Source organism: Histomonas meleagridis (genome assembly GCF_020186115.1).
Source record: "Histomonas meleagridis strain 2922-C6/04-10x chromosome Unknown contig_24, whole genome shotgun sequence".
Lineage (NCBI taxonomy): Eukaryota > Parabasalia > Tritrichomonadida > Dientamoebidae > Histomonas > Histomonas meleagridis.
In genome coordinates this window covers 147,639-174,622 of record NW_027150826.1, presented here as the reverse complement: position 1 = coordinate 174,622, position 26,984 = coordinate 147,639, and the positions used below count along the sequence as shown (strand labels likewise).

Sequence of the window (26,984 nt, the reverse complement as noted above, 5' to 3'; positions counted from 1 at the left end):
AAACTTGATGACTTTAACCCTCAGAGCATAGATGCACCTCCAGATACCTTTGTTGCAATTATTTGTGCTTCATCTTGGATAAATGAATTTGCTGCTTTTGAAAGTTTGGGAAAAACTTTCAAATTTAATGAACCTGATTGGAACAGTACATATTGGAATTGGAATTTTTTTGCAGACTGGATAAGAGAATTAGAATGGATCAAAGAAAAAAAAATTGACTTTTATATATATGACCTAGGAAAAGAAAATATTTCGATTGACTTTGCGGATTTTATGGAAAAATGCATTGTTCCATATTGGAATTCTATAGATGGAAATAATGCAAAACAATTCAATTTTTATTATCACAAAGCATAACTTTCTTAAAATATTTTATGAAGTGTGTTTTGTTTATGGTTTAAAGCAAATAATACAAAGGATATCAATGTAATGCAATAATGGGTTCTTTGGTTTTAAAGGTGGAAATTCAGAAAAAATAAAATGCCGCTTTTTTTCAATGAAATGATAACTGTCATTTTTTTAGGCGCTTATTGGAAAGGGAATGGAACAGTGGCGCCATTTATTAAATGCAAGCTACATCTGAAAGGATAAGTTCTCTCTGTACATCTTTAGGTCATAATACACCAAACGGGTATGTGCCTAGTGATGACTGTCAACTTAATCTTAATGAACTTGCATTTTCTATTTGGCATGATGATGAAGCAGCAAAAAATGTTTGTTCACAAGTATATGAATTTGATGTATTTAAGAGAGACTTCATTCCACTTCTATTAGTTGGTGAACCTATTTCTTATGTTGCATTAAAAGCTTTAACAGCTGTTACTTACTTACCCTCTCCCAATGCCGAAGAATATGATAAACAAATGGATATTTTAAAACAATACAAAAACGAAGCTAGTTTTCATCCAGAAATATTTGCCAAAGTACTTGAATATACAGCCTCTATTATTGAAAACCCTCGTGCTGAAGTACAATTATTAAATCGAGCAGAACTAGCAATGACGTTTATACGTAATATAGCCATTATTCCTTCATCCCCAGATGTTCATGAACGAATTGTTCAAATTTTTATTGACTCATATCTTTTTGATGTCATTGAAAACCTCAAACTCATCAGATTTGGTGATCGTTCCATGAAATTTGCACGTCTTCTTCTTGGCATCTTCTATGGCACTTTTGTACCATATCTTCCTCTTAAAAAAAGTGACGAGCCGGATAAACCGTCCGAGCAGAAACCGTCATCCAAATTCTTAAGGAACTTCATAAACTCACAGAAAAACGTCATTCATTCTAGTTCCAGACACGGACATTGGGGTGGATCTGTGACAGTTACTGGTCACGGGAAATCTGGTTATACAATGCCAATCAATCTTTCATTAAGTGGAAAAGCACCACTTCCTTCAGGCAAACATCTTCCAATGCGCAATCGCCCAATTGAGAAATCTTCACAGACAGCTCGATTTACTAAAGAAGCTGAGCAAGCTGCAGCCAAAGTAATTTCCATGTCAGTATTTCCTCTTGCCTTTGAACTGGGTATTCCACATGCCTTTGCCGCCTATGATAAAAGTTGCCCAGCCAATGAACAACTACAATTTTGTGATACTGCAAGATTTTTCATTGATTTTTCATTAAAGTATGGAGCTGAGCTTAAAGTCAAACCATTAGCCACATCAGAATTTGTAAGTTATGTTCAATCCATGGCAATGTTTTTTATCAGTTCCAATCAAATGTTAATAGATGGCATTACATCAATCTCTGCCTTACAAACGATATGCCGGTACTACTCCTCGTTGTCCCTTTTCCTTAATGCCATCATACGTGACGACCGACATGAGCGCCAATCAGAATTAGCATCTGAAGTTGTCTCCAAATATAGTTCTGACATCGAAAACTTTTTAATTGATTACTTGTCGCAGTCCAATTTAACCAAGAAAACGTTGACCATGCTCAAAGATAACATAGTTGCACTTGATCATTTGCATCAATTATATATAACAGCACAAGAAAACGACTTAATGAAGGTCAGCATCACCCAAAGAGACGAAGATGCGAATCCAGACGACATTGCTGATGATCGAATTATTGAAGACATTCGAATGTTTAACTCTGAAATGATTGTGAAACGAATTATTCGACGTCAAAACGCATTAACACCTTTTTTCATTGTGTTACAAAACTTCGAAATCCTTGAAGAAGAAGATATAATATCGATCACGCGTATTCTTAAGCAATTTATTAAGAAAAAGAATGGGCTTGCGCATTTGTTTAAGTTGAGTTATTTTTATGTGATTAATAAGTTGTGGAATGATGGAACTGTGAATAATAATGAGAATACTTCTGATGCTATAAAGGATTTGAATGAAGTTTTCGAAGAAATTGTGCGACATTTCTTCTTAACTGCGATGAGGGATAAAACAGCGTTTGTGTCATTGATCGTTGGATTCGATGAAAACGACGTTTATGATGAGGAAGCTGAGAAAAGAGAAAAGGAACAATTCATTAACGATAAATTGGGGCTGACGCCTGAGTTAGCTCAAATGCTGAACCAAATGAACCAAAATGGGAATTTGGTGTCAGTAGAAAAAATCGAAAATAATCACGCGCTGAAAAGACTGCACGAGGAAAATGCTATGGATGATGAAAGTGAGTTGGAAAGCGACTGATTTTAATAGTAAATATTTGTTTATTTGTTATTTTATGATTTAAATTATCATCGCTCAAACTATAATTTAATATGTAACGAGAACAGTTTTAATGTTTGGTGGAATTAAAAATGAATTTGGTGTTCACTTTGTTTACTGAGAGAATCTTGGAGTGGTTTGAAGGAACTCCGCATCGTGTCCAGTCTTGAGTGGCTCCTTGGATTCAAGTGTTTGGATGCAGATTATCACAAGTGGTTCGGTACCTGTGTTCTTGTAACAGCGACTTGCACCAGTGCCAGTACGAATAACAGAACCTTCTTCAATCAGGGAAAACAGTATCATCAACTTGAAATTCACCTTTTCCTTTGATAATAATGAATACTTCTTCATTTTCCTTATGGGAATGGAAGAATGGAAGTTGTACACCAGGTGGAATAGATGTATATGATATTTCAGATCCAGTTAAATGAAGTGGTTGTTGAATGAAAACTTTTCCTTGGATCTTCTCACCATGAGCTTCTAATACATACTTTTCAATTTCAGAAGCTGGACCAACATTTATTGCAGAATAATTTGATCCTTCAGAGATTATTTTAAGGGACATTAAAATAAAGTGATGTGATTTTTGCAATGGCTATTTAAAAAAGGGAGATATATAATTTCAATATGATTCTCAAAGATTTTGAATAAATATGAAGATAAATCCATTTTTCAAAAATGCGATAAATTTTCACTTCACCTCACCTTGATTTGTGTAGTTTACAAAAGTTTTTGTGAGCAGAACGATTGATGCATACTGAAAATGTTGTACACCAAAATACAAGAATATCGTCTTTCATGATGGTATTCTATCCAGATATTATTTGTTTTCAGAAAAACTAATATTTTGGCTCATTTATATCAAAATATTCGAACATTTAATAATGTCCAATTGGAAAAAATATAATGAAAGTCTTTGCATTGAATATGTTTTTTATCATAAATGTTTTTCCCCATTCATACAGATATACGAAAGTGTTCACTAATAAATTTGTTGTTATAAAAATATTATAATAGTATTTACATTATACTATTGAATGAATTTTCTCTTTATAAAAAATGACGATAAATTTTAGAAAAATTGGTATATGTATTATAATCCATTTGTAATTACAAAGAACTTTATCAAATGTTTAATATCTTTTTGAAAATATATAAAGCAATTTTAAATTAAAATTAAATGTTTCCAAATATATTATCGAAAGTCAATAAAACCAATCAAATTGTCACTTTAAGCGAAACTTTTATTAATTTTTGTCTAATTTTTATGACGATATTTATATACTGACCATATAATCCCTCAATCATACTTAACGTTCTCCAATTTACCGCTATCGTTTTTATGAGCATCAAACACTACATCAAACTCAATTAAAATTTTAAATTTAGAAAATGAAGCTGTTTATTGGCATTGTCTTCCGTAAACGTAAGGAACAAATGTCTTTCTTGGGATGAATTTACCTTTTCTTTCTTCTGTTAACATACCATTCTTATAATTTGCAACACCATTTTCAACTTCACATTTCCATACTAATCTTCCATTAGAAATTGTTATTACTGGAATTCCGGTAACTTCAATTCCTTCAAACAAGTTATAGTCGGCGGCACCTTTTTGATCCTCTTTTTTGATAACTCTTTTAGCCTTTGGATCAACAACAACAACATCAGCATCAGATCCAACTCTTATAACACCTTTTCGAGGATATAATCCGAAAATCTTCGCCGCGTTAGTAGAAGTTACAGCCACGTATTCCATTGGAGAAATTAATCCCTTATTAACACCATAACTCCAAGCTAAAACCATTCTTTCTTCTAATGCTGGGACGCCATTTGGTATTTTCCTAAAGTCATTAAGACCGGTTCGTTTTTGTTCTAATGTCCAAGGGCAATGATCAGTGCATATTGTCTTTAACAAACCTTTTTGTAATCCATTCCAAAGTGCTTGGCGATCAGCTTCAGATCTTAATGGTGGTGACAAAACAGCGCCTGCTGCAATGTCGAAGTTAGGATTACTATTAAGTTCATCAGTGAACACGAGATGTGATATAGTACATTCTGGAATAACGGGATATTTTCCATTGACTGCATTTTCGAGAACTTCGAGTGATTCCTTACATGTATTATGAACAATGTACACTGGACTATCAGCTGCTGCTGCAAGAGAAACAGCATTAGTAACTGCAGCACTTTCGACCCAACTTGGACGTGATTTAGGATGTGCAGCTGGAGTTGTTTCGCCTGAATTGAAGAGCTTATTTTGAAGATAAGGGACAATTTCACCATCCTCACAATGAACTTGTGGAAGCATTCCATGTTTTCCTACAAATTCGAAAAATTCGATAAAATCTTTCTGTGAATCAAGCATAAGGTTACCCTTATAAGCGAGATATACCTTTGCTGAGTTGATTCCATGTTCGATTGCCATTTCAAGAGATTCTTTGGACTCTTGATTCCAATCGACAACTGACATATGGAAGGAATAATCAATAACTGCTTGTTGTGCTTGTTTTTCCCAATGTAAGAGACACTCCTTTGGATGGTCGCCTTTGTTGACTGGAACGAAATCTAATACACATGTCGTACCACCAGCTGCAGCGGCTCTTGTGCCTGAATACCAGTCATCCGTAACACGGAATACGGCTCCCTGCATTTCAATGTGGGTGTGGGGATCAATTCCGCCAGGAATCACAAACTTTCCTGTGCAATCAATTTCTTCGGCATCTGTCGACTTAAGATCGGTTCCGATCTCAGCGATCTTGCCATCAACTATTAATACATCTCCGACAAACTGTTCATCAGCATTTACGATTGTGCCGTTTTTGAGAAGAAGGGATTTCATCGAAAGTGAAGTCACTAATCATTTTGTCAAAAAAATAACAGAATAGTGAAAATTTTGAATACAACAAATACACCGTTTTCGAATGAGGGCACCCCAAACCGTAAAAGTGCTGAATGATAAATGTATTTTGACATGTAACCGCTTAATTAATAATTTTTCTGAATGGTTTAAAGCACTATGCTAAAATGATATACGGTATTAATGTTTAAAATATTTAAATCGACGGTTGAAGCCGTTGGCGTTTTGGAAAATATTTAAATTACCTATTTATAAAAAAGTGAAAATAAATATACTTTAAATTTTAATACATAGCTTCTCCTTGAGCCCACGAAATTTTCATTCTTAAGCTCAATAACTAAGTCAAATTGCTCATCGATTTACTGACTTCTTAAGAAGTGGTCACATATATATTTTTGCCATTTTGAGCCTCAAATATTTGTATGTATTAAACTATGGATCTGTTATTCAAAAATTTACAACTTTATTGTTATTCAAATTTATCATATCGGCATATTACAACAACTGGCAAACGACCGTTATCCTAGTGATCGTTTTGCCAAAATTTGTGAAGATTTCAATTCGATTTGACATTTTGGGCTTAAGGTTCAACGTTCATTTTAGCATTTTGAATCGAATCAGACATTTTGGGCTTAAGGCTTAAGAGTGGATGAAGGCAGAACCGATCATTTTAAAAATTTCTCTATTGTAAGAGTAAATACTCATATTAAAATTAAAAAAGTACTTTAATTTATTGTTTATTGATCTCAAGAAAATGAGAAACATTTTCAATAATCTTTTGTTTGCCAAGACTTTAGTTCGAGTTCCAAGTTTTATTGATATTTCCCAATATTTTTGTTGTGCAGGTGATTTATTTTGTAGAGTGTGACACTTTTCGGATATTTCGAAGTTTGTTTGGCCAAAACCTATCAACCTGAAAAGTGTCTCATGAAGAATGCATTGATAGCAACATCATGAACTGGTTGTCTGTTTGCTGAGATGCCAGGTTTCAAGTATTCTTCAGATATAAATTCAATAATTGAATCTTCTGTTTCTTTGGTAATTGAATATTTTTGTGGATGTGATGGTGGATTTGGAAATCAATTTTGACCACCAGGAAACTGGGTGTTCAAATTAATTTAAAATATGCTCAAAAATCGTACGTTAAGAGACCGTTTATTATAATAACGGCCGAAAAGTGCCAACATTGAAAGTTGCAGTTTGTTTGTTTCGTTTTATATGACAAATCACATGCTTAATGTTGGTACCACAACCCCAAACACAGGAGAGAAAAAATTGGATTCTTTGTCAACATGTCTGAAATCCTTAATTGAGCTTGAGAAAACTATATTCAGTTTAAATGAAGAAAACTCCCAGGTTTCAGCTAAAAAAGTAATGGAATTATTTGACTCAAATTTTCCTTATACATTTAACACTATTATAAGTAACATAATTTATAATGCATTTTCATCACGAAAGCATGCATTTGAGATTTACATAAATTTTTTAAAAACACTTGAAATGAAAGAAGAAGAAATTAATCAAAATAACGTTAAACTAATTTCAATTTTTATCAAACGTATATCTCAAATGAACACACAAGATCATATTACTTAATCGAGAAACTAATTGAACAAAATTTAATTGATAAAAACATCACTAAAAATATTCATTCAAAATATTTTGCACATTATAAAACAGAAAAAGAAAACCAAAACCAAACCAGTATGCAATTTAGATCGAATGAAAATGATCCAATAGAAAAATACTTTTTGGATAATTATGAAGAATTATCAAAGAATGATTGGGAACTTCACAAAGAATTAATTAAAGAAGGAAATAATCCAAATGAAATTGCGACAATAATTCGAAATGATGAAATAGGAAAACTTCAAGAAATATCATCACAAACAAAATTTGATTTTAACCAAACAATCGAACCATCACTTTATGAAAGATGTTCATTCATTAATAAGGATGATGTTACATTAATTGATTATGCAGCATATTTCGGATCTGTTAAATGTTTAAAATATTTACTTATGAATAATGCAAATGTATTAAATACGGGTAAATATGCGATTGTAGGTGGAAATGAAGAAATCATTCATTTATGTGAACAGAATCATTCATCATTTGAAGGTGCATATGAAGCAGCAATTGAATATCATCAAAATGATATCTTTAAATACATTTATGAAAATAAATTAGAAAAAATACAATCAATACCGAAAATGTCTGAAGATAAAACTAATGATTTGATAAGTTTTTGTATTAAAAAAGATAATTATGAAATTTTAGCATTTTTTGAAAAAAAAGGAATTAATGTTAATGCTTATAATATAAATGAATCAGCAAGAAATGGAAATTTATATCTCTTGAAATATTTCCTTCAAAATAATCAAATTCCAAAAAATATTTTAGTTTTTGCTTCAGAATCAGGAAATGTTGAACTTGTGAAATATGTTTTAGAACAAAAAGGAATTGATGTTAATGCAATTAGTGTTCATTTGAATAATTTTATATATGTTTTAATAATTTAGAATATGTTTTAATAATTTTTAATATGTTTTAATAATTTGAAACAGCACTTCATATTGCAGTTAGAAGTAATTATATAGAAATAGTAAAACTACTTTTAGATAAAGGAATTGATGTTAATACAAAAAATATTCATTTTAATAATTTATAATATGTTTTAATAATTTTATATATGTTTTAATAATTTGAAATATGTTTTAAACATTTGCAACAGCACTTCATATAGCAGTTAATAATAATAATAATATAGAAATAGTAAAACTACTTTTAGATAAAGGAATTGATGTTAATGCAAAAAATATTCATTTGGATAATATGAAATATGTTTTAATAATTTGAAACAGCACTTCATATAGCAGTTAATAATAATAATAATATAGAAATAGTAAAACTACTTTTAGATAAAGGAATTGATGTTAATGCAAAAAATATTCATTTGAATAATATGAAATATGTTTTAATAATTTGAAACAGCACTTCATATAGCAGTTAGAAATAATAATATAGAAATAGTAAAATTACTTTTAGATAAAGGAATTGATGTTAATGCAAAAACTATTCATTTGAATAATTTGAAATATGTTTTAATAATTTAAAATATGTTTTAATAATTTGAAACAGCACTTCATATAGCAGTTAGAAGTAATTATATAGAAATCGTAAAATTACTTTTAGATAAAGGAATTGATGTTAATGCAAAAACTATTCATTTGAATGATTTTGGATATGTTTTAATAATTTGAAATATGTTTTAAACATTTGCAACAGCACTTCATATAGCAGTTAGAAATAATAATATAGAAATCGTAAAATTACTTTTAGATAAAGGAATTGATGTTAAAGCAAAAACTATTCATTTGAATAATTTGAAATATGTTTTAATAATTTTATATATGTTTTAATAATATTTGGAAGCACTTCAAATTGCACAACAAAAAGGATACACAGAAATAGTAAATTTACTACGAGAAAAAAGTACTAACGAAAATTCTAATTAAAAAACTTTTTATATAAACATCAAATCTTCATTTTTATTAAGAAATGGAAATGAAGCATAAATTGCTAATAATTAAAATCACTCCTAAGACCAATTGTGCGCAGAAAACAATATAAAGAAAAACGCCAACAAAAGAAGTGTTGGCAACAACATAACAAAGTTCATTTTTTATAATAATCGCTTTGATTTTTTTTTTCTTCATAAATCCATTTAAAGACATCATTTCGATGGAATTCAATTGCCTTTTTATACACATCTTCAAATGATGATTTTGCTCACACAAATAAATGATTTCTTCAATTCAACCTTAAATATTTGTTGAATGATTTATATGAAATAATGAAAAATAGAAAAAGAGTTTATTTTCATCTTCTCATTTGATTTTGAATAAAAAATTCAAGTATTTATAATCCATATGATAGGTATGATCTAACGATATTTTATTGTAACAAATCAAAATGTTTTTAAAATGTTGCAACGAAAATGTCTAACAAAAAACTTTTATAGTTCAAGAGAAATCAATAGTTTGATAGATATCAAAAAAAATGGGTAGACTGAACTATACCCGAAAAAAATACGTTATTTACGATAGAGAACGATAGACATTTTAAGGTAAAAATGATCGTTCGAAAAAATTTGAAAAAAATGATTTTTGGCAGGCGTTGTAAAATTTTATATTCAATACAACCGTTTACATTAAATTTACAACCACGTAAAATTATCAAAAAGTGAAATAGAGAATCAAAAAGTTAATGTGATTTAACGTTCTCTGCAAGTTTTGCATAAATTGCCTAAGAAGTGTGAACCTTTGTTGATAATTCGAGTTTAATGTTTTCTATTTCTTCTAAAATTCACCAAGGTTTCAATCGAAATCATTGTTTAATAATTTATCAGATTTTTCTAGAAAAATTTACCAAATTTAATTTAATTTTTCCATCATGGAAATCCCATGGAATTTTTTAACCATATAGCTATATAAATGGGTAGAGGTTTTAAATTTTTTTTTAATTCGTGGATACTTAATATATTTAAATAGAGAACCGATCTAAGCACATACATCTAATGATGCCCAATTTTCGGGGTGACCCCAGGTTGACGATATATATACGATATGACTTATTGAATTATAATAATTTTTCATTTTAATATGAATTATTAAAACTTACCTACAAAATAAAACAAATTTAATTAAAAAGCCAAAATAAATGGAACGAAAACAAAATATAAACTTTTATTTATTAATCATTTCATCAACATTAATGTATTATTTGAATCGAAGTTTTCATACTACATCACAATATCCATTCATTCCTTGGGCTAATAATAATGGAGACTTAAGTAAACTCATGAATAAAACCGGGGGTAATTCAGAAAAAAAAAATATGAATAAAGCCATGAACACATTTTCTATATGAATTACTATATCAGGTATTGATGAAATTTTTATATATTCCTAATAACACAGCGTTAATAATCATTTGGAAAATATTATAAACCGTTTACTCTTCGAACAAAGCTTCTCAATTCTTAAACATGAATCTGGATTATCTCCAGACAACCCACACATTCCATGTCGAAAGAATTATGGACTATCTTTCACACAGCCTTCCAATGTGTGCGCTTCACCAAACCAGGACCATCATTTTCTTCTGTTATCTTTTTGCCGTTCTTATTGAATTTCTTCTTTATCCACCTTATTCAATTGGCAGTACACCATTTGACACAACCACATTACTCCTTCCTATCATCATTGTCATAGTTCTTCATTTGTTATTGACAATTTGTTATCTTTTTGGTGCTTTATTTGAACGCGCCTCATGCAAAACAGGTTTTGGTCTAATCTTTTTATTACATGCTCCAGTGCCTTTAGTTCTTGTCATAGGTGTCATAATAATTATCAATGAAGATTCACCAAATTATTATTTTGACATTTCCATTCTCGCTTCTATTGGCGTCTTTTTAGACTTTATCTGTGGAATTATCTCCCGTCCATCCCAAAAAGTAATCCTTACCTTTGAAATAATTGCAATTTTCCCAAGTTCATTATTATTTTCTTTATATTCCAAAAACGTCATTGACAAGGTCTGGATTCCATTTATCCCACCCTTCGCTTACATTGCTCTCTATTTTATATCGCTTTTATTCTTATCTCCATCATGTGGCGCATTTGGCACATGCATGCGAAAATTCTTTTCTGACCCCGAAATATCTGCGGAGTTCCAAGCGTCTGCGGATCCGCAGCTAAAACCCTTTAAGACTCGACCCGATTGGAATGATGAAGCTGACATCATCGGAAGCGATCGCCAGAACAAAAGAGAACGAAACTCGCGTTGGTCGCGTGCTCAAGACCCCGAGAAGACCACTCGATTTCCATCTCGAGCTGATTTCCAATTGTATAATATCGATGCGACACCCGAAAATCCGATATATTTAGCGTCACCATTACCTATGCTGGCGATAGCAATTGTGCTTGCTGTGTGTTTGGTGCATTGTATTTCGCCAATTGGTAATTTTTATTTTTATTTGTTCGCTACTGTTGTGCTCTTAGTGTTGGCTGTGCTGTTAAACACGAGGGCTACGGCATGCAGCTTTTTGGCATTTACAAATCTGGATGATAAATGCGTGGATATATTATGGGATCATCCAAGTTTGTCAATTTTGTAAATAAAAAATAATGTTTGAGAAAAGAGTTTCGTATTTTGGTTTTATGCGCAAAGGAACATGAATCTTATATAGAGAATGCTGAAATTAAAATCATAAAAAACATTGTTTTATTTATGAGTATTATCATCTACTTTTGATTGTTCAATAAGTACTAAGTAATGCTCATAGTGAAACAAGCGCAAATCATAAAAACATTTGGTACAAATTAGATGAAATATGTTAATTGCAGATTTGTTAGAAAGTTTTAACTTGACTCTTAATTAGTTTGTGCATCGGTTGTACATGTATTTTTGATACTTTGATTTAGCTAGAAATGCGGAAGGTGAGCTCAGGTCAGACTTTACATAATTTTTAAAATTTGTTTGAATATTCAGTCATACGACTTTCAATTTTTGAATACGGAGATAAAATTTGTGAACTTTATTTATTGCTTCTTCTCGCTTCATTTTTTTGTTGAAATGTCTGAAGTTAATCACTTAAGCAGTGTCAAAAGGTTAAACCCTGTTGAAGCACCATCATATGAACAAAAGGAAAGTTTCTTGGGTTTTGGAATCGATACATTTGTTCCAAGCATTTCTCAACCTCAGATGATCCAAAGCATTCCAGATGAATATTTAAATGCTGATCGGGAATATGGCGTCTAAAATAACTAAATAAAACATAGAAATAAAATCGAAATCCGAATTTAAAAAAGTTGAAAGCACATTATTCCGAATTACTCTTAATCAATGTTATTATTTTTGGAGAAATATAAATTTTTATTGTAATATTTTAAAAAAAAATATAAGTCAAGTCTTTAATTTTTTATGAAGCTTACTTCTTTTTGAGCATTTTTTATTATATATGAATTGATTAGATTAAATACTTTATTCGTTGAAACCGATAAATACATAGAGAAAAAGTGGTGAAATGTTCATTCAATATTTAATGGGTTAAAATGACAGCACGTAAGCGCGCCTTGGAACGAAAATGGCGGCGCCAAAGAAAGTGCCATTTTATTTAATGTCTGGCAGAGGAAAAGGTGGTAAAGGTCTCGGTAAGGGAGGTGCTAAGCGTCATAGGAAGGTTATGCGTGAAAACATTCAAGGTATTACAAAACCAGCCATCAGAAGATTAGCTCGTCGTGGTGGTGTCAAGCGTATTAGTGGTGATATCTACGAAGAAATCCGTGGTGTTCTTCGTCATTTCCTCGAAAATGTTATTCGAGATTCAGTTACATATACAGAACATGCCAGAAGGAAGACAGTCACAGCAATGGATGTTGTTTATGCACTTAAGCGCCAAGGCAGAACACTTTATGGTTTCTAAAGAATTTTTTTGTCAACTTTTTATTGATCTCTTGCTGAAAAGAGAACGTTAGCATTCAATGAGAGCAAGCGAAGACGACCCTTTATCATTTTTCTCATCTATAACAGAAGATTCCATATTATCAACTTCTTCAGATTCAAACCAATTTTATTCTGCCCTTTTTGAATATGCTCAAGGAAATTCTCCAAACATTTTATGGGACATTGGAATTCCACCATTTAAATCACTTGACTCATTCAAGCTTTTCATCACAAATACGCCATTTACAACTCAAGAAGACATTTTTATTTTTGAACCCACAATCATTCTTTCTACTTATGAAAATTTTCATTATATAGCTATTTACACACAACTATTCGACATTGAAGCACGAGGATTTTCTCGTTCAATTTCATTTGTAGTTGTTCATCAATCAAATGATTTTATTCAAAATGTCTATCACACACATCTTGCTAAAATGACAGATTTGGTCAAATCTCTCCAACGTAAAACCCTTGAATCTGCTCCTCATGACTTATCTTTGTATGCTCTTAGTCTTGAGAAAACCAATGAAATTCATCTTGAACCACAATTAGAATCAAAACTTAATGAACTTCAATTATATCTCAAAGTTTTTAATGTTGAAGTAGATAGAACACTTTCATCTGAGCCCAAAGATATCACATATTTTACATTAATTCGTAATGATCTTCGCTCCATATTTGACATCACCAATTTCACTGGTGAATTCTCGAAACTTTTTGAGGACTTTTTTATCGAAATTTCCAATTTGCCATATGACGATAACGTCTTAACGTTCGGCGATTATCAAGAATCTAATCCCAAAATATCATTTGGAGCTGATGAATTCCCATTATTTATATCACAAATCAAGTCATTTGAAGACGAAGAAAAATTATCTGAAGCTGATGAGTTAATATTTGATTCAATTTTTCGAAGTGAAATATTTTATCATTGTTCTTTTTCTATACTTTCAGGAAGAACACTTATTATCTTATCCAAAAATCGAAAACTTTCGAATTATATATGTAAACGATTTTCAATTTGTATTCCATTTTATAAAGATAATTACATACGAATCGTAACAAAAGAAATTTCTTTGCTCGAAAGTATTAAATATTCAATTGTCATCGCTGAGGAATTAATTGAGGATAATAATAAAGTCAAAATTAATGTTTTGGATTTGGATAATCGAATATATAAAGGTGAAAAATGTCCGATTTTTTCGTTTATTCGGAAATTGGATGTAAGTAATAATAAGTTTTCTTATAATATATTTTTTAAAAATTTGTTTTTGAAATTGAAAACGCAGTCGTTTAACTTGATTATGAAATTGGCCGAATTGGGCGATCAAAGAAAAGAGAAAATTTTTAAGCCCGAAAATGGTCTGTCGAAAGATGACGAACCTGTGTATAGGTATTGGATTCTGTCGTATTTTAACAAGCATAAACTGAGGCCTGTTTTCAATTTGGGATTTGATGAAACAAAATTTGACGAAGAAATGTTTTAAATAAATACTTAAATTAATAAAAATGTAATATATTATCTTTTATTTTTCGTGTTGAATGCAAAAATATTTTAAATGTTAATATATATTGCAATCATAAACTTTTAAATAAATATCAGCCATGAAAAAGGTAGTGCTTCATCATAGCAAACAATAATTTGGTGAAAACAATTTAAATGGTATTCATTTGATCTAATTTTATTCAAGAAAAAAAGTGTGGAATAATATATATTAAAATTGGAAATTATGTTTATTGCTTAAAGAATCTCAACGATTACCCGTGTATCTTATAATATCTTGTGATTTGGGCTTATTATTGAAAACTTTTAATAAATACCGAATCATTAAAATGAACATTTTTTCGTTTATTAGCTGCGTTTTGAGTTAAAAGAGTCATAATTTCAAAATTAATATCGAATGCCAATGATATTGCTGTTTTAAGTAATTTAGCGAAACATAAAATTATATTTTTATACATTAATATATGACAATAAATATCAAATATATAAAATATATATCATTCACATTAAGATTATTATTGTCAAGAATTAATTTGACCATATCAACGTTATTTGCTAAAATTGAGTATTTTAATGATGTTTTAAATGTTTTAAATATGTTCCAAATTTTATCATAATACATCATATGAATGAAATATACATTAAACAATATATATAAATATCTTGAACATTTACATCAACTTCTTCTTGTTCAAGAAGTTTCCTTACGATATCAATTTTATTATTTTCTGTTGCATGTATAAGCGCTGTTTTAAATACAACAAATAATTTCCAAATATAAATTATTAATATTAAATAATTAAAATAAATATTAAATTTTTTAACAAAATATCTTTAATATTGTAATCGATTCCTTGTTGTTCAATAAGCAATTGAACTATATCAGCATTTCCTTTTTCAGATGCATAAATAAGTGCAGTCTTAAATAATTTGATCAAATTCCAAATATCTTTTACGAATATTAAATTATAAAAATAAAATTTAAGCATAATAAACAAATATCCTGAATGTTTAGATCAAATCCATTTTTACTAAGAATTAATCGAACAAAATTAACATTATTATTTTTAGATGCAATGATAAGAAATGTTTCGAATAAAATGATAAAATTCCAAAAACAAATAAGAAACATTAAATAATGTAATAAAACGTTATATAAAACTTAAAAATATTTTTGTCATTAATATTAAAATCAGCTCGATTAAGAAGTAAATTGGCGATTTCCTTATTACCATTTTGAAACGCATACATAAGAGCATTATTAAATTCACAAAATAATTTCCAAATTTTATTTATAAACACTAAAATATTGAAATATACTAAAAAAATGTTGAAGAAATATCTTTAGCATTTACATCAATTGATTTTTGTTCAAGAAGTAACTTAACAATATCAACATAAGATTTTTCTACTGCAAATGAAAGTGAAGTTTTAAATGATTAAAATAATTTCCAAATATAATAATGAAACAACAAGAAAATAAATCAAACTGAATTTATAATAAATTAACATCTTTTGCATTAACACCAATATCTTTAAGTTCAAGAAGTAATTTAACTATATCCAAATGTCCATTAGAAGATGCAAGTATTAAAGAAGAATTAAAAAACATCAATAAATTATATAAATAATAAATAAACATATCGAAATAAATTGATGAAACATTAGAAATGTGATCAACGCCTCCATACATAAGTAATAAATCAACAATTTCTATATGTCCATTTTGTGCTGCATTCATTATTGGAGTTTCAAATTGTTTAAATAATTTCCATATTTAAATAAATTTAAAAGACTTCAATACTAATGTTAATATCGATGTTTCTTTTTAAAAGTAAATAAACAATTTCAGTTTCGCCAATTTTAGATGCACTTAAAAGTAGTTTTTTGTATTATTTGAATAAATACTAAAAAATTAAAAAAACATATATAAAATAACTCAAATTAACGATATCCAGTTCTAATTTCTTATGTTTAAGGAGTAATTTGATTACATCATAATGATTATTATCAAATGCCATCATAAGTGCTGTTTTATATCAATTAAATAAATTCCAAATATTAAAACGAAATTTTAAATTGGTTAAATATACTCTTTACATAATAAAAGAATATCACGAGCATTAACATTAACACATTTAGATTGAAGGAGTAATTTAACAATCTCAATATGTCCTTCTTTAGAAGCTAACATTAATGGTGTAATAAATTTGATAATTAAATTCCAAAAATTATTTAAAAATTTGAAATTTTGAAAACATACATTAAAAATTAGCAAATTAATATTAAATTAATGAAACAAATAGCAAATAAAAGTAACTAATATCAACGTTGTTAATATTACAGGATTTTTGAATTATTAATAATTTAATTACTTCAAGATGTCCATATTCTGCTGCGTAACAAATTGCTGTTTTAAATAATTTCAACAATTTTCAAATTCGGTATTTAAATTGCAAATCATTAAAACAAACTCCAATAACTTAAAATTAATATCAACCGCATTTAAATTAACATTTTCTTCATTCAGAAGTAATTCAACAATTTCAGAATAGCCATTTAAAGATGCTAATATAAGTGGTGTCCGAAAAAGTTTAAATAAATTTTAAAAATTCTATTCAAACATCAAATTAAATGAATAAACAGAAATTATATATAATAAACATTATTATAATTTACTTCAATTTTTGGATGCTCAAGAAGTAATTTAACAATTTCAGTATTCCCATTCTCACAAGCAAACATAAGTGCTGAATAAACCTGAGCAACTGTAGCATTAATATTAACGTTCTTTCTTGTAATTAGCAATTTTAATATTTCGGCTAAACCATTAATTGAAGCAGCCATAATTGCAGAACGAAATAACACAATGAAATTAAAAATTTTATTTTAAAACTTGGAATAAATGAAATTATCATTAAATCAACAGAACAAATATCTTTGGACTCATTTTTAATTCCTTTATTTCTAAGAATATATTTCACAAGATCAACATTAGTTGATAATACAGCACTAAGCAAATTCAAGTCATCAATTTTTTGATCATTTTCATAAAAATATTTTGTTAAGAAAAGATTTCCAATTTTTGATGTTTCGTTAATAGATATTTTGTTTATTATATTATTTTTTAATAAATATGATAAAATTGTATAATTGGAATTAGAGATACAAATATTTACTATTGAATCATTAATTGGACCTCCTAAACGACTTTCATAAATTTGTTTAAATAAATCATTTTTATGGAGTTGAATTACTGTTTCATATGTTCCTATATAAGGCGAATTGTTTTGTTTGCATAAATTAATTATTTCTTCATTGCCGCCTGCAATTGCGTACTTAATTGTTTTAATTTTTGAATTTTTCGAAAGTAAATATTGGAAACATTTAATTGATCCAAAAAATGCTGCATAATCAATTAATGTAACATCATCCTTATTAATGAATGAACATCTTTCATAAAGTGATGGTTCAATTGTTTGATTAAAATCGAAAAATGTTTGTGATGATATTTCTTGAAGTTTTCCTATTTCATCATTTCGAATTATTGTCGCAATTTCATTTGGATTATGTCCTTCTTTAACATATTTTTTATGAAGTTCCCAATCATTCTTTGATAGTGCTTCAATGTTTCCAAAGAAAGAATTCCAAAACGTATTGATTTTGTACCTTTTGTCAAATGTAATTTCGGGTCTTTTCTCATATTGCGCAAAATAAATACTCTTCTTAAACTTTGCAATTCTCGGCTCAATTAAATTTCGCTCAATCATCTTTTCAAGAAGGAAATTCGATTCTTGTGATTTATCAATTGCAAGAATTTTAGAAAAGTCATTAATTATATTGAGTTTTTTGGATGTAAGATCTTTTTCGATCTCTTCAATCAATTTTAAGACTTTAAAAATAAGCTCATAATCATTTGGATGTGCTTTAAAGCAAGAAAAAATTAAATTACATATCGTTACATTAAAAGTATTTGGATATAAATTATCAAAAAAATTCGATAATGATGTAACTGATAAATCAACATTTTCTTTATTTAAGTTAAAAATAATTTCTTCAAGTGAAATTAAGTCAGATAAACATTTTGGATTGGGAGTGGTCATGTTGTTGGAAGTGGCCATTTCCAGGATTATTTGGCATTTTTTTCAAGCGGCTATAGTTCTTTCCAGGATTGAATACCTTATACTAAAATTGACGGGCTTGTACCATTTTTAGATTATAAGAATTTTATCTTCGACTTTAATTCAAATTAAAGATATCAAGAATTATTTATTTTTATTAATATGAATCAATGTTTTTCCTATTCTTTAATCTAGTTATTAAATTTAATAACTCATTTTTCTATTAGTGTAGTTAAATAATTTCAGACTTAAATTTTTAGCATTCTACTTAGCATCATTATAGTATGAAAGTGATATTATTCTACAATTTATTTAAAAATCAATGTTAATTTTGCAAACTGCATTTCTATATATGCATGGCCCATATTTGTTTATATCTAATAAGCTTTACCTGCATACTTAAATTTCCAGATTCAAATTTGGAATTTATCAATATTAAAATTTTCAAGGATTTAGATCCAGAAAAAAAAATTCATTGTGCACTGATATCAAATTCATTAGTATGTTATTACAAATGCTTTTTATTTTTCATATTTTTTCTCTTTATTTCGTCGATTATCTTTGTGCTTGGTGTACCAACGATGATTTTTTTGGGCATCTTTTTGAATATCTAATTATCGGTAGATTTAATTTTCTGTGTAGTTATAACTCCTCATTGAATTTTGAAGGTGCTTTTGGTAGTCCTCAATCACTTCATATCTTTCCATGTTTGCGTTATTAATTGCAAGTGTAATATCAGGCTGTGATGTCTATGTCATGTCACCACTTGCTATGTTTGATTCGAATCAAAATCTTCTCGATTCTAGCAAATACGAATATTGGTTTAGTCAACTTCAAAGTGCCAATGTCAAAGGCGTAATGATTGATGTATGGTGGGGCATTTGCGAGCAAGCACAAAAAAGTTACAAATTTACAGGCTATAGAACAGTTTTCGATATGCTCAAAAACAAAGGACTTAAGATCATTCCAGTTATGTCATTCCATCGATGTGGTGGTAATGTTGGCGATTCATGTAATATACCAATTCCAGACTTTGTTTTCCAAGGGTCCATTCAACCATATTTTGTTGATCTTTTTGGCAACAAAGATTCTGAATATATTTCATTTGCATATGATGACATTGAAGTTAATGGAAGAACACCACTTCAAATGTATCATGATTTCATGACTGCCTTCAAAAATGAATTTATTGATTTAATTAATGATGGAACAATTGTTGAAATCGAAGTAGGCGCAGGACCATGTGGCGAATTACGTTATCCATCATATCAACTTGATAAATGGACATATTCAGGATGTGGTGCATATCAATGTTATGATCCAATGATGAAGACTAAGTTTAAACAAGCAGCAGCAAATGCTGGTCATCCAGAATGGGATTCGCCACCAACAGATACAGGCGATTATAATGTACGTCCTGGAGGTTCTACATATTGGAATGATGGTTGGAACATTGAATATGGAAAGTTCTTTAACAAATGGTATTCTAATCTTTTAATTGAACATGGTGCTAATATCCTTAAAGATGCTCGTGAAATCTTTGGTAGTAGTATGCGCCTTTCTTGTAAGATATCAGGTATTCATTGGCAATATACCACAAGTTGTCATTGCGCCGAACTTACTGCTGGTTATTATAACATTTGGGATTATGATGGATATCAAACAATTATTAATATGTTCAAACAATATAACGTCGAAGTATGTTTCACTTGCCTCGAAATGACTGGTGAAGATTATAGCTCAGGAAGTAACCCACCTGCATTAGTCTCCCAAATTTTAAAGGATACTAATAACGCTGGTTTGAAGTTCGAAGGTGAAAATGCTCTCGAAAGATACGATTGGACTGCATATAACCAAATATTGTCATGGGTTCCTCAAGGGTTGTCCACGTTTACGTATTTGAGGTTATGCGACGAATTGATTAATAACCAATACAATGACTTCAAGAACTTTGTTAATGCAATGAATAATGCATAAAACCAAAGGATTTTCCCTCTTAATTTTATATATGATAAACAATGGTTTAATTGAGAATTTCAATTTTTGTATTTACAAAATATCTATTAATTTAAATCGAATTTATTTTGTATTTATAATTAATACAAGAATGAGATGCGCTTTGCTCTGCAAACAATAAGGAATTTTCAAATAAACTCATTGAGATATAGATTAAAAATTATAAAAAAGTTAAAAGTAGAATCCAGAAATATTGGAGAGTGGAAAATTTGTTAGTTTGATAATTTTAAAGAAACTCGATCCTACATAGTTTGATATACAATGAACAATTTAAAGATATATTCATCGAAAACAATTATATCAAAATTAAAAAAAGAGTGTAAAAAATTAAAATTATCCAAAACATGATGTGATCAGGTTGTTATAAGATACTTTCCCAAATTTCCACAAACAATTAATATCATACCGGATTATCATTTATATTATCAGTATTTCTCACCACGAACCTATAAGCAAATGATATTGAAATCAATAAGGAAATTGTATTCACAGAAAATATTACATCATTACATTCGTCCTCGCTATTTTTCTTATATCATTTTACATTCCACAAAATCAATAAATAGATTTTTACTATTCAGTTTCCTTCCTGTCCAAACTCCTGCGTCCATTTCTCATATCTTCCCAAGTCCTCTGGCGACACGCTTGGCCTCACCTTGGACAGCGCCTGCAGGAAGTCCTGCATCGTGACGAGAGGCGGATGCAACTTTTGCGGGTCGATTGATTTCCAGTTCATTGGCACCGCGCCGGGCTGGTCGGGGTTGCACGGCCACATCATTCCCTGGTACTCGCAGAAGTACTGCGCTGATTGCAGGTTGCGAAGTGACACAAACGAAGCTTCTCGCGTCAATATCTTCAAGTCGGCGCCAGAAAATCCATCAGTCATCTCAGCTATGGTGTGAATGTTTTCCTGAGTGAGCGAATGAGGAGTTGACTTCATTCGATTTCCAATAAGATATTCACGGGCTTCAACATCAGGTAATGGAATATAAATCTTCTTCTCAAAACGACGGCGTACGGCTGGATCTAATGACCATGGAGTGTTGGTAGCGGCTAATAATAATATGCCATCCATGGATTTGCCAACTCCATCAAGTTGTACAAGAAATTCGGTCTTAATACGACGTGAGGCTTCGGTGTCATTGTCAGTACGCTCAGAAAGTAATGAATCAATTTCATCAATAAAAATAATTGAGGGCTTTCGATCGCGTGCTGTGTCGAAAAGAGCACGAATAAGCTTCTCAGATTCACCAAGCCATTTGGATACTAAATCAGAGGTGGATACTGTGAGAAATGTGGAATTGTCAGCTTCGGTGGCTGTGGCCTTGGCTAAAAATGACTTTCCTGTACCTGGCGGACCATAGAGAAGAATTCCATGCCATGGAGAGCGTTCTCCTGTGAAAAATTGTGGAAGACGTAATGGAAGAATTACAGCTTCTTCTAAGGCTTGTTTGGCCGAGGCAAGACCAGCAACATCACTGAACTTAATGTCAGGCTTTTCTATCATAATAGCACTGGAGATTTTATCTTTGAATTCATTTGCTTCTTTATCATTAGTATTTTTAAGCTTATCATTATTACCACTATCACCGCTGCCACTATTGCCACCGCCTCCGCTATTGCCAGAACCACTGGTTGCTCGAGAAGGAATTTTTGTATTTTCGAGAATTTCGACTCTTTGCTTACATCGCTCAAGATAATCATTCAGTGGCCCAGAGATAGGTTCAACATACATGGGTGGTTGCTGAAGAGCTAAATTGAACATGCCAATGGCTTGTCGGTAATAATGTTTAGCTTGGTTGTAGCTTCTCATATTTTCCATATTAACAGCATTTGAAAGGAATTTTGTGCCTTTATCAAAATATTCTTTTGCAGGATTTCTGTCGAATTTACTGGGTTTCATTTGGTAAAGAATTATGATAACCGGAAAAACCGTTAAAATTTTTTCAAGTTAAATTTTCTTCTTCGGAAATTCTTCTTCATTCTTGAGAATATTAAAATAATCGAGCTACAAATTATTGTACTATAATAAAACAAAAACCGCAAATGATATAATTTGATTTTATTAGGAATTTAGCAAACATCATTTTTTAAAAAAATCTGAAAATAACAACATACGCGTAATTATCGAAGAAGCCTTTAAAATAGGAAAAAATAATATCAAATTAAAAAAAATTCTTTCCTTTTTCATAAGTAGACTTTTTTGAACTTTTTACTTTATGCAAGAAGTCATGCAAAATTTGCATTGCAAATCAAAGCTCATGATCAAAAGATTTTGTAATTTTATTTAAAAAAGCATCAAATATCGCCATAGTTTATATATTCTATTAACAGCTGTGTTAAGAACAAATAACATAACAAGTAAATCATATTTTTGATTAAATTAAAAGCGTTGATATATTTAATTAATTTTTTACTAATAATGGTTCCTTTATCAACAAGATTCATGAAGTATAATTTTTTGTTTATATTTTAGCCTATTCATGTACGTTGTTTCCTTTTCGTTCTTGTAATATTAATCAAATCTTTATTGCATAACATGAATATTCCTTGATGAACATGTTACTTGTTAGTGAATTTTTATGATATAAATTTTTGACGCCTTCTTAAAGATCTAAGTTCATTCAAAAAAACCATTTTTTTGCTCAAATAAAAACGTTGTATATAATCATATCATGTATTTACATAAATTTTATAAGAATTATCTGATTAAAAGTGATGAAGTGTAAAATCTTATCGTACTAATTGAGAACATTTTCTGTTTTCCATCGGCTGTTTTTTGCCGTTGAATGCATTGAAAAGTTGTCAAATCATTCTAACCGTATAATTTGTTTGGGGTGTCCGAAAGAACATTCAAAACCGCCCTTTTATAACTTTTTAATAGCTTTTTGATAAGCACACTTCACAATCGGAGAATGGAAACATACAAGGTCGTTGTTCTAGGTGTTGGTGGTGTCGGTAAATCCGCTTTGACAATCCAGCTTGTACAAGGGCGATTTGTTCCTTCATATGATCCCACAATTGAAGATAGTTACAAGAAAACAATCGTTGTTGATGGCGTTGATGTAACTCTTGATATTCTTGATACTGCAGGACAAGATGATTTTGCAGCTATTCGTTCAACATACATGAGGAGTGGTCAAGGCTTTATTGTTGTTTTTGCTGTTAATGATCCAACTTCATTTGACTCAATTGAAAGATTCCAAAAAGATATTAGAATAACTAGCGGTAAAGAAGACATCCCAATAGTCGTTTGTGGTAACAAATGCGATATTGAAGAACGTTCCATTACAAAAGAAGAAGCAAATCAACTTTGCCAAAGTTTCAAAATCAAATATTTCGAAACATCAGCCAAAACTAATTATAACGTATCAGAAGTTTTTGCAGAAATTACACGTATGATGAGAGAGCAAAATCCATCTGTCAATACATCAACTGACAAAGGCAAGAAAGAAGAAAAGAAAGAAGAGAAACAAGAAAAGAAGGGATGCTGCAACTTACTTTAAGCGAAATCTTACTCAATATAAAAAAATCTACGATTTCTTTTTTAATTTGATTAAACATCGTTTTTTTATTCATCATTTAACTTTTTGAAAATCAAGAATAACCGATTCAAAAAGTTTTCTTGTGCCCTCTGAAAATTGTTAAAAACGCTTTCTGTGGAAAAAATCAATCGTATCGTTATAACTTTTTGAACTCAATTCTATTACAGCATTTTCGAGACCGTTACGAAAAATTTAAAACGGTTACAAAATTATTTAACGTTCTTTTTTCAAGAAAGCGATTGCTATATAAAACTGTTTGCTCTTGGAATCTCTTGACAATCATGAAATCTTAATTTTTCACAACATCACTTTTTTCAAAAAAATGTATAGAAGAAAGATCCCAAAAAATATCTTCATAGAATCTGCAAAATATATGATATACAAAGAATGTTTTCCTTTCTGTAATAAAAGATTCGTTCCACAGAAACAGATGATATTGAACTTTGTCTGCATTAGGACCATTGGTAATCACCACATTTTTAATTTTGTGGAAACAAGTCTTTTTTTTTTCAAGTTTAATAGGAATTTTATTTCCCTGTTCTTTAAATCAATAATGGATTTAGGTGAAATTGTGTTTATTTGTGTATGCGAACAAAAACAAGAAGCTTGGTGTTAATAAGTGAGGAATGTTCGGGCTTGAGCTTCATCTTTGTTACACTGAAGATAAATATCGGTAACAAATGATTCATCATATATGTTATTCCGAAGTCTTCGTATTGCAGCTCTATCCTCTCTAGTAAGCTGAACTTCCTGTCCAGCATCGCTTTTTTCTTCTTCTTCAGACTGTGACGCAAGAATTGTAGCTGCTTGGTTAGGGTCGTAATGACATTCGCGTAAAACTTTTTCAACTTTTTCCTTAGGAAATCCCATTTCTGATATGGCTTCTACATTTTCAGCAAATGTAGGGGGATCTGGATGCTTATCTTCGATTTTTGGAGTTTGAGCAGGAGGATTTTGTATTGGTGGTTCTGGAGGTGGTTTTTGATGATTTGGAATTCCTTTCTGTAAAACAAGCATTGATATCGGAGTTTCAACAGTAAAATTGAATTCTTTCATTGGCGTATTTTCTTTAATAGGTTTATCATTAACCAAAAAATGTAATTCATTATCTATCCCATAAGAATCAAGAAATATTTCCCTGATGTCTGATAGAGTTTCATTTCCAGTGAGTTCTAAAATGTATTTTTGGTTAGTTTGAGCAACAAAAGCGAGAAACATTTTGTTGCCAATTTAAAAATTTTGAAAGGAAATAAATTTGAATGAAAATATAAATGGTTCATCTTTACATGCTATAACAAGTCGAAATTGATCTAATAAACACATATAAATGATGTTACTTACAAATTACAGGCCATGACTTATTGGAAAACAATTATGCATATTTACATCTCAACAGAAAATTTGAAATTTGAAAAATCCAACTACTAATAAATAAATGACATTTTGGATTCATTGTTGAATAGCTCTTAGTTTTGAAACCAAATCTACATTAAATATCTTTTATTGTATATTCATTAATCATTTTTTTAATTATTTTTATATTTGAACAATTTACATGAATAAACAATACAAATTTCAGACAAACCGTTTTCAACGATTGTTCTCTTTGTTTGTTTAATAACAATTTTAATTTTTCCAAAAAATCGAATCATTTATTTCAAAACAATAACTTAAATGAGAATTATTTCTATTTACTTTTTATCTATATGTTTTAATTACCAGATCCAACTCTATCCAATGTTCTTATTCTAAAATTACGTTTTAACTCAGAGTTAAACATTTCGAAATTTTCGTTCATATTATTTTCTATTTGCTTCATAAACTTATCGAGTTCATTTGTAATTTCGTTTGTTCTTAACATTCTATACAATGCCATAATTTCATTTTCTTCGTTATTCTTTAAATATATATTTAATTGATCGATATCATAACCCAATTCCTTTATTTGGTTTGCCACAATCGGATCAACCAAATCGTTCCGAATCTTAAACTTATAATCTTTCGAAAAATTATATTTTAAAATTTCCGAATATTTCGAGTTCGCGATCCATTTATGTTGTTTAATTTCTTCGAGTTTAATGCGTTGATTATGGTCTTTCTCTAATAATCGCCGTAATAAATCTTGCGCATTTAAACTGATGTTACGCGGAATGTTTGGCGCTTTGTAAAGAATATTAGTAAGGACTTCATTACGCGTCTTGCCAACAAATGGAAAATTCCCTGTGATCATTTTGCATAATAAGACTCCAAGACTCCATATGTCAGCGGCGCTGTTATATTTTTCATCTTTGATGACTTCGGGAGCAACATAATATGGAGTGCCAACTTTAGTCTTAAGATCTGGTGATTTGGTGGTGAATGAATTTGATAAACCAAAATCAATAAGGCGGATATTATTGTTGGAATCAAGAACAATGTTATCTGCTTTAAGATCGCGATGAACGACATGACGAACTTTATGAATATAATCTAAAGCTGAAACGATTTGTGCAAAAAATTTCTTGGAAATGTCTTCATTAAGACATTTATACTTCTCAAGAAGACTAGATAATGTACCATTGCAAGCATATTCCATAACAATCGTATAACTTGTGCTTGTTTTTTTGGTATCGAATAACCGGGAGATAAATGGATGATCCATGTTTTGAAGCATGGATATTTCTCTTACAAGCTTGTTTTCATCACTTTCGCTGGAAAGCGCTTCACGCATAATCTTTTTTATAGCAACTGATGTATTTGTCTTGTCAT

At 29.8% G+C, this 26,984-nt stretch overlaps 10 protein-coding genes across 10 annotated transcripts; 5 read left to right on the top strand and 5 right to left on the bottom strand.

Moving 5' to 3' along the window:
- Positions 1-566: 566 nt before the first annotated feature.
- GO595_003954 (uncharacterized protein) lies at positions 567-2,663 on the top strand (the record flags this gene model as incomplete). The annotated part of the gene is made up of 1 exon (XM_067917031.1): positions 567-2,663. The coding sequence occupies one exon, from the start codon at positions 567-569 to the stop codon at positions 2,661-2,663; it is 2,097 nt and encodes a 698-aa protein (XP_067775849.1).
- A 298-nt stretch (positions 2,664-2,961) lies between these two features.
- GO595_003953 (cupin domain-containing protein) lies at positions 2,962-3,246 on the bottom strand (the record flags this gene model as incomplete). Its single annotated transcript, XM_067917030.1, has 1 exon — positions 2,962-3,246. One exon carries the CDS (start codon positions 3,244-3,246, stop codon positions 2,962-2,964), a length of 285 nt encoding a protein of 94 aa, XP_067775848.1.
- An 837-nt stretch (positions 3,247-4,083) lies between these two features.
- On the bottom strand, positions 4,084-5,520 carry GO595_003952 (dihydropyrimidinase; the record flags this gene model as incomplete). Its single annotated transcript, XM_067917029.1, has 1 exon — positions 4,084-5,520. The coding sequence occupies one exon, from the start codon at positions 5,518-5,520 to the stop codon at positions 4,084-4,086; it is 1,437 nt and encodes a 478-aa protein (XP_067775847.1).
- A 5,068-nt stretch (positions 5,521-10,588) lies between these two features.
- GO595_003951 (uncharacterized protein) lies at positions 10,589-11,719 on the top strand (the record flags this gene model as incomplete). The annotated part of the gene is made up of 1 exon (XM_067917028.1): positions 10,589-11,719. One exon carries the CDS (start codon positions 10,589-10,591, stop codon positions 11,717-11,719), a length of 1,131 nt encoding a protein of 376 aa, XP_067775846.1.
- Positions 11,720-12,721: 1,002 nt separating this feature from the next.
- Positions 12,722-13,027, top strand: GO595_003950 (histone H4-3; the record flags this gene model as incomplete). The annotated part of the gene is made up of 1 exon (XM_067917027.1): positions 12,722-13,027. The coding sequence occupies one exon, from the start codon at positions 12,722-12,724 to the stop codon at positions 13,025-13,027; it is 306 nt and encodes a 101-aa protein (XP_067775845.1).
- A 6,353-nt stretch (positions 13,028-19,380) lies between these two features.
- On the top strand, positions 19,381-20,652 carry GO595_003949 (putative beta-amylase; the record flags this gene model as incomplete). Its single annotated transcript, XM_067917026.1, has 1 exon — positions 19,381-20,652. The coding sequence occupies one exon, from the start codon at positions 19,381-19,383 to the stop codon at positions 20,650-20,652; it is 1,272 nt and encodes a 423-aa protein (XP_067775844.1).
- A 616-nt stretch (positions 20,653-21,268) lies between these two features.
- Positions 21,269-22,456, bottom strand: GO595_003948 (vacuolar protein sorting-associated protein 4B-like; the record flags this gene model as incomplete). Its single annotated transcript, XM_067917025.1, has 1 exon — positions 21,269-22,456. One exon carries the CDS (start codon positions 22,454-22,456, stop codon positions 21,269-21,271), a length of 1,188 nt encoding a protein of 395 aa, XP_067775843.1.
- Positions 22,457-23,606: 1,150 nt separating this feature from the next.
- Positions 23,607-24,197, top strand: GO595_003947 (GTPase KRas; the record flags this gene model as incomplete). Its single annotated transcript, XM_067917024.1, has 1 exon — positions 23,607-24,197. One exon carries the CDS (start codon positions 23,607-23,609, stop codon positions 24,195-24,197), a length of 591 nt encoding a protein of 196 aa, XP_067775842.1.
- Positions 24,198-24,848: 651 nt separating this feature from the next.
- Positions 24,849-25,454, bottom strand: GO595_003946 (uncharacterized protein; the record flags this gene model as incomplete). Its single annotated transcript, XM_067917023.1, has 1 exon — positions 24,849-25,454. One exon carries the CDS (start codon positions 25,452-25,454, stop codon positions 24,849-24,851), a length of 606 nt encoding a protein of 201 aa, XP_067775841.1.
- Positions 25,455-25,947: 493 nt separating this feature from the next.
- GO595_003945 (CAMK family protein kinase) lies at positions 25,948-26,946 on the bottom strand (the record flags this gene model as incomplete). Its single annotated transcript, XM_067917021.1, has 1 exon — positions 25,948-26,946. The coding sequence occupies one exon, from the start codon at positions 26,944-26,946 to the stop codon at positions 25,948-25,950; it is 999 nt and encodes a 332-aa protein (XP_067775840.1).
- Positions 26,947-26,984: the final 38 nt, after the last annotated feature.